This window comes from Mercenaria mercenaria, chromosome 12 (assembly GCF_021730395.1).
Source record: "Mercenaria mercenaria strain notata chromosome 12, MADL_Memer_1, whole genome shotgun sequence".
NCBI classification, from domain to species: domain Eukaryota; kingdom Metazoa; phylum Mollusca; class Bivalvia; order Venerida; family Veneridae; genus Mercenaria; species Mercenaria mercenaria.
Window position 1 is genome coordinate 52,710,773 of NC_069372.1, and position 15,768 is coordinate 52,726,540.

Genomic DNA, 15,768 nt, shown 5'->3' on the forward strand with positions numbered 1-15,768 from the left:
CCGTATTTCATTAAAATCGTATTTTTCACATATCTATTGCAAAAAACCCAAAATAATCCATTAATAGTCAAATATTTGCAATGTTTACAAGTTTGTCTACCAGCTGATCAGCATTTGTCCTCATTAATTATGCAAATTAAGTCCCGCCTATAGGTTAGAGGACACCAAATTTTACGTAACATCCCCCAACTACACAAAAATTAATGAAATATCAGTATTAGGCGAAACATCAAAACGTCTAAACTCGACAGATTTTAAGGGGGATGATGGGATGGGGGCCCCGCGCCCATCTCCTCAAAATACACCCATGATACTGAGCAGTGAATTTGAACATGTTAGATAAGTATCAGATAGAAAACAAGAGTGCAAGAATGTCACAATATATGCCCGTCACAGCAAATTTCTTTACTCTAGCACCTGTATTTGCAAATGGAATTTTAATTTTGTGGTAATTTTTGTAATAACTAAGTGTTTTGTTTTTCTTAGTCCACAAAAAAACTCCTTACCAGGTAGAGATACCTTAAAATACACCTAAAATTGGAAAGTAACATCTATGTTGTACCACAGAAAAGTGGTCTTGGTTTTTCCCTACGCTCAATTATAAAAAAGTTACAATATAAGTTATTTATAGTAACAACTAAGGGAAGTTAATCTTAAAAAAAAAAAAAAAAAAAAAAAAAAAAAAAAAAAATCAAAAAAAAAAAAAAAATGTAAGTCCTCACAAAAATCTTTACCAGGTAGAGACTGGTCAAAATACACCTCAAAATTGGATGTAGCATGCATGTTGTACTACAGAAAAGTGGTCTCGATTTTTCCCTACGACTAGTAATGAAAAACTTACAATATAAGCTATTTATAGTAACAACAAAGGGAAGTAATTCTAAAGAAGGGAACTGCACATGACACTTCGTCTCATGATGATGTATAATTGTGTCAAGTTACATCAAAATCCCTCCATGCATGAAGAAGAAATGCTTCGGACAAAGTCATTCTTGTATCTGACCTTTGGCCTCTAAGTGTGACCTTGACCTTAGACCTAGGGACCTGGTTCTTGCGCATGACACTACGTCTCGTGGTGGTGAACATTTGTGCCAAGTTATATCAAAATCCCTCTATGCATGAAGAAGAAATGCTCCGGACAAGGTTTTCATTCTTGTATCCTTGACCTCTAAGTGTGACCTTGACCTTAGACCTAGAGACCTGGTTCTTGCGCATGACACTCCGCCTCATGGTGGTGAACATTTTTGCCAAGTTATATCAAAATCCCTCTATGCATGAAGAAGAAATGCTCCGGACAAAGTTTTCATTCTTGTATCCTTTGACCTCTAAGTGTGACCTTCACCTTAGACCTAGGGACCTGGTTCTTGCGCATGACACTCCTTCTCATGATGATGAACAATTGTGCCAACTTTCATCAAAATCCCTCTATGCATGAAGAAGATATGCTCCGGACAAAGTCATTCTTGAATTTGACCTTTGACCTCTAAGTGTGACCTTGACCTTAGACCTAGGGACCTGGTTCTTGCGCATGACACTCCGTCTCATGATGGTGAACAACTGTGCCAAGTTTCATCAAAATCCCTTCATGCATGTAGAAGATATGCTCCGGACAAGGTCTGTGGACGCCGCCCGCCCGCCCGCCCGCCAACCCGCCCGCCCGCCCGCCAGGGGCGTTCCCATAATACGTCCCGTTTTTCAAACGGGCGTATAATATTCAGTAATAGTACAACTCTTAGGCTCCAATACATTATGACCACGTCCGCAACCTTGCGGTTTACTTGCAAAATATCTGGTGTGTCCACTGTCCAGAGGAGAATATTTTTGAGCCCAGAGGAGAATATTTTCGATAGTGCCAATGTAAACAGATAATATAAAATGTTTGAATTGGCGTTTAATGATTTTTGAGTGTTCCTGTTAGTTTGACTTAGATAGCTTTTCAATGTTTGAATAATATTTAGAGTTTTTTAACCTATGATAGTTTGATTGCCACAACTGTTAACCTATATCACGAAATTAATGATTTGACGTCACATGATGACAATGGCTGACTATTGTTGTTAGAAGTATACATGAATGTTTCTTGAATGATATCTGATTCATTTTCACACAGTTATTGATACATATAGCATGAAATATTGTGGTAAAGACAAGAAATACTCTGTTGTGTTGTTTCTTGTTCAATGTCGTTACGTCGAATGTCAAGTGCCGCGACAATACAGATGGACGGTATATAGGAGTGATTTTTAATTTACAATATCTTTGAAAAGGATGCAATAATATTAACAGTAGGCAAAAAAACATATCTGCCTGAGTAATGATTTGGATAAACAAGAGCACCGCCTTGCGGGTGCTGACGCTCATCTGATTTTTTTTGTATAATAGAAATATTGTCCTACCCATGATTTTCTAAGTCTAAAAAGGGCCATCACTCTTGCAAAAAGCAGGATAGAGTTATGTTTCTTGATGTACAGTGTCCACTTATGATGGTGAAAAACTGTTGCAAGTTTTAAAGCAATAGCTTTGATAGTTTATGAGAAAAGTTGACTTAAACATAATATTCAACCAAGAAAATGATTTTTCTAAGTCCAAAAGGGGCAATAATTATTGCAAAAAGCAGGATGGAGTTATGTTGCTTGCTGTACAGGGTCAGCTTATGATGGTGAACAAGAGTTGCAAGTTTTAAAGCAATAGCTTTGATAGTTTAAGAGAAAAAGTTGACCTAAACATAAAACTTAACCAAGAAATCTGATATTTTCTAAGTCCAAAAGGGGCCATAAATCTTGCAAAAAGCAGGATGGAGTTATGTTTCTTGCTGTACAGGGTCAGCTTATGATGGTGAACAAGTGTTGCAAGTTTTAAAGGAATAGCTTTGATAGTTTAGGATAAAAGCTGACCTAAACATAAAACTTAACCAAGAAAACTGATTTTCTAAGTCCAAAAGGGGCAATAATTCTTGCAAAAAGCAAGATGGAGTTATGTTTCTTGATGTACAGGGTCTGCTTATGATGGTGAACAAGTATTCCAAGTTTCAAAGCAAAAGCTTTGATAGTTTAGGAGAAAAGTTGACCTAAACATAAAACTTAACCAAGAAATCTGATATTTTCTAAGTACAAAAGGGGCCATAAATCTTGCAAAAAGCAAGATGGAGTTATGTTTCTTGCTATACAGGGTCAGCTTATGATGGTGAACAAGTATTCCAAGTTTCAAAGCAATAGCTTTGATAGTTTAGGAGAAAAGCTGACCTAAACATAAAACTTAACCAGGCAACGCCGACGCAGACGCCGACGCCGACAACCGCTCAAGTGATGACAATAACTCATCATTTTTTTTCAAAAAATCAGATGAGCTAAAAACCTCACTAGTGCTCAGTTATCCATTAAACATTGTCCTCCTGTATGGGAAGACCCTGTCTTACACTGGCAGGCATGTTAGATCCATATAATCTTTAAAAGGAAATAACAATTTCTCATCATACTGTAGATTGGGTAATTTTCATGTAGGTTTTACAGTTTTTTTTTAGCAATACATGAAAGCGGGCTTTAGGACATGACGTAAATTAATATTCATGAATATTTTGAATAGGCGAGTGTATTGTTTATAGCAAAATTAAAACTTTCATTAATATTATCTACTGTAAAATTAATGTGCAAGATGAGAGGACTATTGAGACATTGTCTTTTGTCAACTGGTGAGGGACAGCATTGTGCCCCACTCAGACACATGCTTTTCTTGTCCTGTTTCTACTGGGTCAAAGACTCAAAGGGAAACATTTCTAAAATAAAATAACTATATCTGGTCATTTGTAAATTTGAAAGTGAAAGACACTTATGGGATAGAGGAGGAAACACAATTCTGGACACATGATCTTAGAACTAGAATCATATTATGTAACAAAGTAATGTTCCAAAAAGTTCAATTATACAAGAGGACCATGATGGTCCTGAATCGCTCACCTGGTCCCACATGACCAAGTTTTGAGTATGCTTCGTTTTTTCTATTATTTGACATAGTGACCTAGTTTTTGAGCTCATGTGACCTAGTTTTAAACTTGACCTAGATATTATCAAGATATAAATTCTGACCAATTTTCAAGAAGATCCATTGAAAAATATGGTCTCTAGAGAGGACACAAGGTTTTGATATTATCTGACCTATTGACCTAGTTTTCGAAGGTACGTGACCCTGTTTTGAATTTTACCTAGATATCATCAAGGTGAACATTCTCACTAATTTTCATGAAGATCTCGTGAAAAATATGGCCTCTAGAGAGGTCACAAGGTTTTTCTATTTTTATACCTACTGGCCTAGTTTTTGACCGCATGTGACCCAGTTTCTAAATTGACCTAGATATCATCAAGGTGAACATTCAGATCAATTTTCATGAAGATCCATTGAAAAATATGGCCTCTAGAGAGGTCAAAAGATTTTAATAATTTTAGACCTACTGACCTAGTTTTTGACCGCAGTTGACCCAGTTTCAAATCTGACCTAGATATCATCAGGATGAACATTCAGACCAACTTTCATACAGATCCCATGAAAAGTATGGCCTCTAGAGAGGTCACAAGGTTTTTTTATTATTTGACCTACTGACCTAGTTTTTTAAGGCACGTGACCCAGTTTCAAACTTAACCTAGATATCATCAAGGTGAACATTCTGACCAATTTTTATGGAGATCCATTCACAAGTATGGCCTCTAGAGAGGTCACAAGGTTTTTCTAATTTTAGACCTACTGACCTAGTTTTTGACCGTACATGACCCTGTTTCAAACACGACCTAGATATCATCAAGATGAACATTCAGACCAACTTTCATACAGATGATCCCATGAAAAATATGGCCTTTAGAGAGGTCACAAGGTTTTTCTATTATTTGACCTGCTGACCTAGTTTTTGAAGGCACGTGACCCACTTTCGAAACTGACCTAGATATCATCAAGATGAACATTCAGACCAACTTTCATACAGATCCCATGAAAAATATGGCCTCTAGAAAGGTCACAAGGTTTTTCTATTATTTGACCTACTGACCTAGTTTTTGAAGGCACGTGACCCACTTTCGAACTTGACCTAGATATCATCAAGGTGAACATTCTGACCAATTTTCATGAAGATCTCATGAAATATATGGCCTCTAGAGAGGTCACAAAGTTTTTCTATTTTTAGACCTACTGACCTAGTTTTTAACCGCACGTGACCCAGTTTCGAACTTGACCTAGATATCATCAAGATGAACATTCAGACCAACTTTCATACAGATCCCATAAAAAATGTGGCCTTTAGAGAGGTCACAAGGTTTTTCTATTTTTAGACCTACTGATCTAGTTTTTGATGTCACGTGACCCAGTTTCAAACTTGACCTAGATATCATCAAGGTGAACGTTCTGACCAATTTTCATGAAGATCTTGTGAAATATGTGGCCTCTAGAGAGGTCACAAGGTTTTTCAATTTTTAGACCTACTGACCTAGTTTTTGATGGCACCTGACCCAGTTTCGAACTTGACCTAGATATCATCAAGGTGAACATTCTGACCAAGTTTCATGAAGATCTTGTGAAATATATGGCCTCTAGAGAGGTCACAAGGTTTTTCTATTTTTAGACCTACTGACCTAGTTTTTGAAGGCACGTGACCCAGTTTCGAACTTGACCTAGATATCATCAAGATGAACATTCTGACCAACTTTCATAAAGATCCCATGAAAAATTTGTGAGCAAAAGTTTACGGACGCACGCACGGACGACGGACACCGCGTGATCACAAAAGCTCACCTTGTCACTTTGTGACAGGTGAGCTAAAAATCAATTTTGCCATGTTTGTATTAAAGAAGAAGCAGCTCTGTTTCTATGGTGACATGATAGAGGACAACCCCATGATCTTCTCAGGTATTATTTCAGGCATGGGCTAGCACCTGGGTAGAACCTCCAAACTTAAAACAAGGCAGTTTCATGGCTACCATACACAAATTTCAAGAATGGCTAAAACAGTACAGCTAAGTGATTAGTATAGAAAAGCAAGTGTAACCTTTTGGCTAGAGGCCCCATGGAGACACAAGACTTACCTGGTTCAGGTAGAAGTATTTATCTGGTTCAGAAGATAATTTCAAATGTTTCAGCATAATGGGTGAGGCTCCAACCAACATCTGATAGAAGATATGGAAATTTCTCTCTCCTCTAGCCTGATGTATTACCCGAGACTTCTCTAACAAGTAGTTCAAAATGTGACCACCAACAGGGGCACCCTGCAATATCAATTATCAATGTCCAGACAAGACCAAATCTTTTATGTAGTACTTTAAATGAAAAAACTACGGATGATGTTAAAATTTACAGAACTCTGTCAAAGGTATTGGGAGCAAATATAGAGAACATAAAACATAACATGACTTTGAACCAACAGTTCTAGGTAAGTAAGTTGGGTACATCTACATATACCTTTGTGAATATTACTGGGGTTACTGTCAAATATCATTGTTTACTTTGACTTTTGATGTAACTGCACTATCTCAACACATCTTATAGAACAAAGTTTGCAAACCATTAAAAACTGGTGTGAAGACAGCCCATACAATCTATCAGCAATGTCTTTTACTTTGTAACTTTTTGCTTACCTTATAATCAAACTGAATGTCCATGTACTTCCCAAATCTACTGGAATTATCATTTCTGGTGGTTTTGGCATTTCCAAAAGCCTAAAAGAAAATTGGACGTAATATCACTTGGAACTTGCATACTGAATTTTTTTTTAATCACAAAATATTACTGTATAAGTGGAAAAGTTCACAACTTTGAAATATTCACAAATTACACAGTCAAGAAATTCGTAAAAAATATTAGCCAGCGTAAATTTCCACATTCACCAGGGCTTGTCATTATAATCAAGCAAAGACAAACAAACTTCGCTTTGGAATTTCAGTTTTTGGCATTTTGCGAACATTTCTACTTGCAAAACATCTGGCATTGACAATTTGCCGACTTTTTGCCTGGCGAAAATATCCAATTATACAGTATACAGCAGAATCCTTACCAGTCATTTTCTTCTGAAATCAGGTATTACCATGAAAAACTTATCAGACACTTATGAATTTGCATTTTACTTCATAAAATCTCCTTTGGTTACCATGAGATTTAGCGAGACTTTACTGAGTGTTTCAAATCTAGTTTTTTCATTTTATACATCTTTGTTTTTATGGAGAAATACTTTTATTTCCCAGAGGATAATTTCTACCCTGACTGGTGGCCTTACCTCAAGGAGAGGGTTTGACTCAAGCAGTCTATCTTTCACACGTTCAACATCTTTGGTATCTTTATTGCTAGCTGCAATGTAGTGAAGGACTTTCTTTGATGCTTCTGTCTTTCCAGCACCACTCTCTCCGGAGATCAGGATACACTGGTCCCTATTCTCGCCTCGCATGGAACGGTAGGAGGCATCCGCAATGGCAAATCTGTAAAACAAAAGATAAAATGATATCTATAAATTGATAATCTTCAAAAAGACATTTTCACTCACAGATACAGAGAGTGTCTCCTGCCCTACTACAAAGCCTGTACTGGTTTTACCCAGGAAAGACAACTTTGCTTGCATCAGTGCTATACACTGAACATGCTTAAGAACAAGGCTCTCTATTTAGAAAGAGCTAGGTCAAGTTAGCAGGACATGCCTGTATCTAAAATATTTCTCTTTCTCTGTTCTGGGGACTTCCTCTTTCTACGTCCCTCTGGTCAGATCGCTCTGTGTCTGTACTGGTAGAGGATAAGTGACTGCCTCTGTATGTAAGGCACATTTGAATGTGTTTATCATGAAAAAGGTGCCATATAAATCTGCTATAATTACGTAATATATAATTTCTCCACACAAATTAGAAATATTGATTTTCAATGGAACTTGCTAAAACAGACAATGTAAGGCAAAAAATTCCAGCAGAAACTGCAGGGAATTTTCTGACCTTTTAACATCAATCAGAAAAACAGGTTTGCATTTGTTTGTTAATGGATTGGGTTTACAAATCTAATATACTGATGGAAATGAATATATTCCCAGATGAAAGCAGTGGACTGAGGTATAAATTAATTCTGCAATTACTGGTATTCAAACTACACTATCAATTTATAGTACCACAATGTCGCATTTATGAACAGGCATTAAAAATAGTACCTCACATTATCGATAAGTATAATGATGTAATGATTTTGATCTCTAATACTATCCCTAACACATACTGAAATCAAAAAAATTGAAGATAATGTAAAAGCTGTATTATCAATTAGTACTAATTAACTAAGCAATATCTAAAGCAATATGTTTTAAAAATACTAATTGCTGAAGTCATAAGAGGACAAAGCAATATTTTGCTTAATCTCGGCCAACACAGACTTTTCCAGGCTAATATCAGATGCCTTAAATTTGATTGGTTAATCAACTTGGCCAAAAGCAACACAACTTCTGATTGGTTCAGCCAGCTCAGTCAAAATCAGGACCTATTCTTGGAAGAAAAAGTAGATGCCTAATGGCCTTCAAGAATATGACAGTCCTCAGGCAAATTCTATTCTAATATCTAAAGGCATGATTCTTGAAATATTAAAGGCAAAGTTACAAAACTTGTCACACTACTGAACATTGTCACTGTGAGCAAGTACAGCAAGTGTCAACTGAATATCTTACATATTAATGAAGAAGATATAACGAACGAACGGACAGGACAATCACTATATGCCTCCCGCATCAGTAGATGCCGGAGGCATAAAAATTTAACCAGCACAGGGAGGATGCTTGAGCAAGTGAAACAGTCCTCCTTATTCTTCCAATGGTCAAGCTAAAAATTGGGCCCATCCTCCGATTTGCAGCACATAATTGTTTTACATATTTTTTTCTTTTCTTTTTGTTGGGTTTAGATCGACACAATTTAGGTCATAATGATTCTTCCAGATCGATTTTCAAGATGGAGATATTTTCAGACATGGGCAGTCACCTGGGCAGAACCATGACCTTCCATAAGCCTGCACGTGAATAATTCTACACCACAAGTGAGGTTCTGAACCCACATAGGTGAGGGGCAAGTGATTTGAAGCCAGTGACCTCAACCACTGAGACTGTCTTTGAGGCCCTTATATTACCTGTTTTCTTACTATATAAGGAAACAGTAAATATTGCAACTCTTTCCCTTGCTTTGTGAATGTGTGGGTTCAAGTAGCCTGGCTCCCTGGCTGCATGATTATTTTTGTATATAAATATTGCAAGCAAAATAAGAAAATCTTAAGCCTCTAAAATAGCTCATTTTATCTGATGGCTGAACCATACCTATGTTCGGAGCCAGGGGCAATAAAAAATGTCAATGTAGAAACAACCTGCTGGAGTTACTTCCCTCTTAATGAATAAACATATATATGTAAATAAGAACAAACATAGGGGCGGGAGCCAGTCTAGGGTTTAAGGTAATGTGGTTTAAGGTCATACTAAATATATTGACTTAGTTATTAAATTTTAATATAGAAAGTAAGATCCATCCCTGAACAAGAGTGCCAGACTGTCACAAAATACGCCCATCATCAAACTCAATTATGCCCACAAATAATGTCAGCAAGTTTGGTGAAGATCGGATGAAAACTGGGGCGATTTGGGTGGTTATCAAACTTGGCCAAGATATTATGCACACAAACATTGTCAGCAAGTTTGGTGAAGATCAGATGAAAACTTCGACTTTAAAGAGAGTTGACATGCTTTGGACGCCGACCTCACGCCCGCCCACCACGGGTGTTCACATAATACGCCCCGCTCTTTCAGAGACAAGCGTATAATAAGGTGAATTTACTATGCAAAACCCCCAGTAAACAAAGACCATTTCTTATCTCACAGACAGGTTATTTTATTTGTCTGCCTTAACCAAAAAGTCTGAAATCAAGTTGTCTTATTTTCCAGCAAGCACTTCAGTAAATGCACTCTGCTTCTTTGCGAAGATAAAGTGAGTTAACAATGAACAGGGTGGCAAACATTTTTGCTCATAATTTCCATATTACTTGACAGCTTTTAATAAAATAACAAGAGCTGTCCGTAAGACAGCTCGCTCGACTTTTCTCAGTGCTTGACTCTGAATTAGAGCTTCGCCAGTAAAAGGGGCATAACTCTTGTCAAAATTCAAATCAGAGTTATGGGGATTATTACTTCTGGTGATGCCTTCTGATAGTAAAAAACTATTTGAAGTTTCAAGTCAATAGCTTTGAAAGTAACAGAGATATTGGACATTATATAAAACTTTAACAAAAGAATCTAAATTAAAAAGGGGCATAACTCTGTCAAAATTCAAATCAGAGTTATGGGATTTTTTCTCCTGGTGTAGACTTTGATAGTAAATAACTATTTCAAGTTTCAAAAGCTTTGATAGTAACAGAGAAATTTGACTTTATCAAAAACTTTAGGCGATTGCCAATAGCTCTACTTTTTCTTCGAAAAGTTGAGCTAAAAAGCGTCAGAGAAAGTTGAGCTAAAAAGCGTCAAAGACATAAAAATAGGTGCTTTCCTCAAACTGGCTGATTTTGAGGAATTTTTTCTGTTTTACATATTTTATTGTGTACCATACTAATAATGCATGATAAAGTGGATGAACTTGAAATATTAGTTAATAGTAAGCATGAGTATGCAAAATGCGCAAGTAATACAATTCAAACAAATGACTCAAATGTAACAAAATAATAAAAATAACTAACAAAGTGAGCATTTATAAACTCTCCCTTTTATGTTGTTTAATTTAGAGGAAATGCACTTTTTAACCTTTCATAACAAAGACTGCTTGATTGAACATAAATAGTATTTATTTTCCCTTATTTCATGTTTTCTGGTACAGTATATCTCATACATTTGTATCTAGTGTGAGTAATACAAATTTTGTTTAGGAACACAACAGGAACTATAAATAAATGCTTTGACAGTTATTATCTCCCTTTACAGCCTTGGTTGTTTTAGTTCATGTAGAACATTAAAACTACAGCTTTTTGATCCATGTAAGCTTGCATTACCACTCTTTTAGCCTGCTAAATTTCGGAAATCGACTGGTCCATCATTCAATTTGGACAGTACCACTTATTTTTCCAAGGGGTGTTCACTAAAAAATTTACTGACTGAATAGCATCAGCAGTGACTGGGAAACCCATGCGCCATAGTCACATAAAAATGAAAAATGTCTCACGAGTTTAAGCGCTGGTGCGCCCTGCGTCGCATAAAAACGCGAAAGGATGAAATTTCGAATATTTTTGAGTACGAATCTAAGGTAAAGGGATGTAACTTGTGCGCGAAGTGAAAGCGCTTCCGGTATTGAAAAACGTTTGTTTTGGTAGAATATCTTTCTTTCTAGTCTTCGTTTTATGCCAGTTTTCAAGTATGACCTCCAGAAAGAGAAAATTGTTGCCCATTAAAGGTCAACAGAAGTTACCATTTTTGCAAAAGGATGTCAACAATAACGAGGTACCAAAAAATGACACTTCGTTTGACAGTCAATCAGAGACCGAGGTTGATCACAAAAAGTATAGTCAGTCAGAGCCTGAAGCAACTGCCTCTACTTCAAAAAACAATAGAAAAATTCAATCTAATTGGTTCAAACTCTGGCCTTGGCTATATGAATCTGATGGTGTATTATACTGTGAGCCATGTGTTGATAACAAGAAGAAAAACAATTTTGTAACTGGTTGCGCTGTGTATAAAACCACATCAATGACAAGACATGAAGCACTTTCTGACCATATTAACGCAACTGAGGCCCCAAAACTTGCTACTGAATTTCAGCAGGCAGTCCAGCAATCACACTCTTTAGAAGATAAAGCTGTTTTGAAGTGTATAAAAACAGTATTATGGTTAGCACAGGAAAACATTCCATTAAATAAGTTTGAGAGCATATTTGAGCTTTTTCGAGAACTGGATGTGCCTGACCTGGAACCACTGAGGTTAAATAAACATGTAAATTATGAAAATTATTATACAAGTACAGAAATACTTGGAGCTATCAGTTGTGTTATAGACAATGAAATAAATGTGAAATTAGCCCAATCACCATACATAACAGTCCTAGCTGATGAGAGCACTGACCTTGCTAATAAAAAAAGAATTACTTCGAATGCTCGTATTGTGAATGGTACAACATCAGAACCAGAAACTGTATTTTTAAGTGACCACGAGTATGAAGATGGTACTGGAATAGGTCTAGCAACTGTGATCTTGCAAGAAATGCAAAGACGTGATATTAGTGTTGACAGACTAATACGGTTTGGATCAGATGGTGCGAGTGTGATGTCTGGAGGAAATAAAGGTGTCAAGGGTATATTACTTCAGAAACAGCCCCACCTTATCCACATCCACTGTATGGCCCACCATTTGGCTTTATGTACAAGCCAGGCAGCTGATCTAGTACCAGCTATCAAATGCTACCAGCAATGGCTCACATCATTGTACTATTACTTCAGTCAGTCTAGCTGAAAGGAGCAAGAGCTACATAAACTACAAGAGATCCTTGAGAGTCCTACACTTAAGTATAAGGTACTGTATTTAAGTTATTTTAATAAATAAACTTTGTAGAACTTATAATGTAGTTTATTATGTATTATCAGTAATGTTATTGTTTTAAAAAAATAGTCAAGAAGTACATAATAATTATTAGCATTTAAGAGTAAGTTAACCTAATTTTCAGTAAATAAATTATCATTGTGTACTAATTTCTGAAATGTTTAATCACAGTATATCAAATTTCATACATAAATACAGTTACAAGAAATCTCCTAGCCTGTCAGTAACTTTCAGATAATCATTATCATTTTAATGATATTGATTATCTGAAAGTTACTTACAGGCTTAGTGATTTCTTGTAACTGTATTTATGTATGATTAAACCTGTTTACATGACCGATGATCTTTCATTTTCAAGGAAATACATGCTGTAAGGTGGCTCTCAGTTTATCAGGCTGTGGAAGCAATATACAGAACAATAGATCCTTTGATGTCATACCTCCACCAACGTGAGGCTGCAAAAGATTCAAAATCAAAAGGGCTCCTGAAGAAAATGGCCACGGTAGATTTTATATACATCACATACTTACTGATGGACATACCATAGAGATGGTACCTAAAAAATTCAAATTCATCTTTATAGGTTTTTTTCAGAGTGAAATGATAGCTAAGTGCACCAATTTTCTAAATATATTTATGGGTTTCCTCTTCTCCATGTCAAAAATAGAAATATTTGATATCTAAAAAATGACTTTCTCAAAATATCTGAAGCAAAATGGACAACTCTTCTATTGACCGTTTTTCAAAGATTTTAGGACTTCCCCAATTATAGTCTATATCAAAAGCTCCCACAGCTAAATAAATTCAATAGAGTATAAGGTAAGTTTACTCTACTTTCAACATTTTGAAAGAGCCTATACTGAACTTCCTTTTGTCTTTTAATAAAGTCAAATTCCAAGACTAGCCAAGAGTCTAAAACGCTAAAACTTCCTGGAAAGTGAGACACAATTTTGAGACTACTGCTAGTATGTAGAGATGGTACCTACCCAAATAAATCAAAGGGGGACAACTCTAAATTGATCAATGAACTGAAGCCAACATTAAACATTGATCAAAAGTGAAAGAAAAATCAGATAGGTCCTTTTTCAAACAACTTATCAGGCAGACAAAATATGACCTACATTTGTTTAAATCCCTTTGTATTAAATATACAATACGCACCCTTTTCTCATGACTTGCACTGACAGTTATTTTGTAAGTTGTAGTGAGGCCCTGATAGAAAGTTTAGTAATGCATGAAAATTATATAGAAGAATGCATATATTCCTTTGAAGAAAATTAACGACATTAAGAAACGTTATTAAGTTTTGATCTTTTAGCCAAAGTTCTTTATTTATTGTTCTCAGTGGTGATACATTGGTTTACACAACATTTATATATCAAAATGTAAAATGTATATATATCCAACAATGAGAAATAACAAAACAAGTTAAATTGGTAACACAAAAATTCATTGTCGTCAAATATAATTACATTGTTTTAAGGTAGTGGTTGTAATTACTACATGTTAAGGTAGCTGACAGGTAATGACTCTATGTAATGTATTTTAAGCAACTCTCAATTTAAACATTCTCTGGGGGGAGCTAGCAGATCATTTGCTTTCCTTGCAAAAACGAATAAATGCTGAAAAAGCATATGGAGATTACTCTATTTGATGATTTTCGTTACAGGTCAACTACCGTAAACAAACTAAAAGGTGTTTTATTTATTGTTGAAAACAAAGTATTCGGATAATTTCAGATATCAACATTAATTTAAAACTTATACTGTTTACTACTTGAAAAACGGTTTTTGTTGGGACCTCTCATTTACAAATATATCAACAGTTATCACCTGAATTGAGTGCATTCATGAGTGGAAAATATTGATGGTAAAATGGTTTAGGGGTTTGTTTACATATATAAAATCTTTAATAACTTCTTTAAGGTACATTTTTGGTGTGGTTTTGGTAAGCTTATAATAAAGAGCATGTCATTCTCTTTCACTCAGAATTTTTTCAAGCGTTTTAGACTCTTGGCTAGTCTTGGAATTTGACTTTATTAAAAGACAAAAGGAAGTTCAGTATAGGCTCTTTCAAAATGTTGAAAGTAGAGTAAACTTACCTTATACTCTATTGAATTTATTTAGCTGTGGGAGCTTTTGATATAGACTATAATTGGGGAAGTCCTAAAATCTTTGAAAAACAGTCAATAGAAGAGTTGTCCATTTTGCTTCAGATATTTTAAGAAAGTCATTTTTTAGATATCAAATATTTCTATTTTTGACATGGAGAAGAGGAAACCCATAAATATATTTAGAAAATTGGTGCACTTAGCTATCATTTCACTCTGAAAAAAACCTATAAAGATGAATTTGAATTTTTTAGGTACCATCTCTAGAAAAGGTATTCATTGTACATTACTAATTATTTCATGATAGTTGACTGGCAAAAAAGCACCAACAGAACAAATACTGTTGTACAATTTATTTTATTTCCGACAAGTGATCCTGATATTACTGAATCTTTAGTGGTTGCTGCTTGCAAAAGCAGCTCAACTAAATAAAAAAAAGAGTTTTGCACAGAGTAGCTTATATATATTGTTCTATAGCTGAGGTGTATGTGGGTAATAATTGTAAACTATGTCTATGTTTTTTTAAAACTAAGTTTTTTTCTATTAACAGCAAACAGTATCCACACAAGTTTTGAAATGCCAAAGTAGCCCAATTGTAAATGTAGAAACATTCAAAATAATGGCAGTCTCCCTTCACTGAGTTTAGTAAAGCTCCTTTTTTCTGCAACCAATGTTTGTTTGTGTTTTAATCAGATCTCCAAGGAAGAAAACTATTTATATTGGCCCATCATGAACTGCATGGATCCAAATAACAGTTTCTGTGGACTGGAAATCAAATGTTCAGTTGTAGATCATTTCTTACAACATGACTTATTTTTATTTTCAGACATACAAAGATATAGTCTCACTTCCAGTTGTTGAAAAGAAAGTTGTTAGAGCTCAGTGGGACAAGGCTAAGGACATAGTTAGATCCATGAAATACCCAGTGGACAGATTTGTAGAGTTATGGCAGCTCTTGACTGTCTATCATAAAGAGGACCTGTATGAACTCATCAAGCTGGCCCAGATTGCCATGATCTTGCCCCTTCATACTGCAGATTGTGAAAGAACATTCAGTCAACAGAACAAAACTCTGACAAAATCCAGGGCAAATCTGACATCGGAACACCTT

The 15,768-nt window shown here is 35.6% G+C and overlaps 2 protein-coding genes across 10 annotated transcripts in view; one reads left to right on the plus strand and one right to left on the minus strand.

Annotated features, from left to right (window-relative positions):
- LOC123533360 (unconventional myosin-Ic-like) overlaps positions 1-15,768 on the minus strand; it is a 73,887-nt gene that overhangs the window by 27,181 nt on the left and 30,938 nt on the right. For all 9 annotated transcript variants that reach the window (XM_053520077.1, XM_053520073.1, XM_053520075.1 and 6 more), the window contains 3 exons: positions 7,247-7,445; positions 6,612-6,692; positions 6,063-6,242 (listed from right to left, as the gene is read on the minus strand). In XM_053520077.1, coding sequence (XP_053376052.1) covers positions 6,063-6,242; positions 6,612-6,692; positions 7,247-7,445 — 460 coding nt within the window. The remainder of the gene's footprint in view (positions 1-6,062; positions 6,243-6,611; positions 6,693-7,246; positions 7,446-15,768) is intronic.
- On the plus strand, positions 10,732-13,072 carry LOC123542462 (E3 SUMO-protein ligase KIAA1586-like). The gene is made up of 2 exons (XM_045328351.2): positions 10,732-12,520; positions 12,906-13,072. The coding sequence occupies exon 1, from the start codon at positions 11,372-11,374 to the stop codon at positions 12,458-12,460; it is 1,089 nt and encodes a 362-aa protein (XP_045184286.2). The 5' UTR covers positions 10,732-11,371; the 3' UTR covers positions 12,461-12,520; positions 12,906-13,072.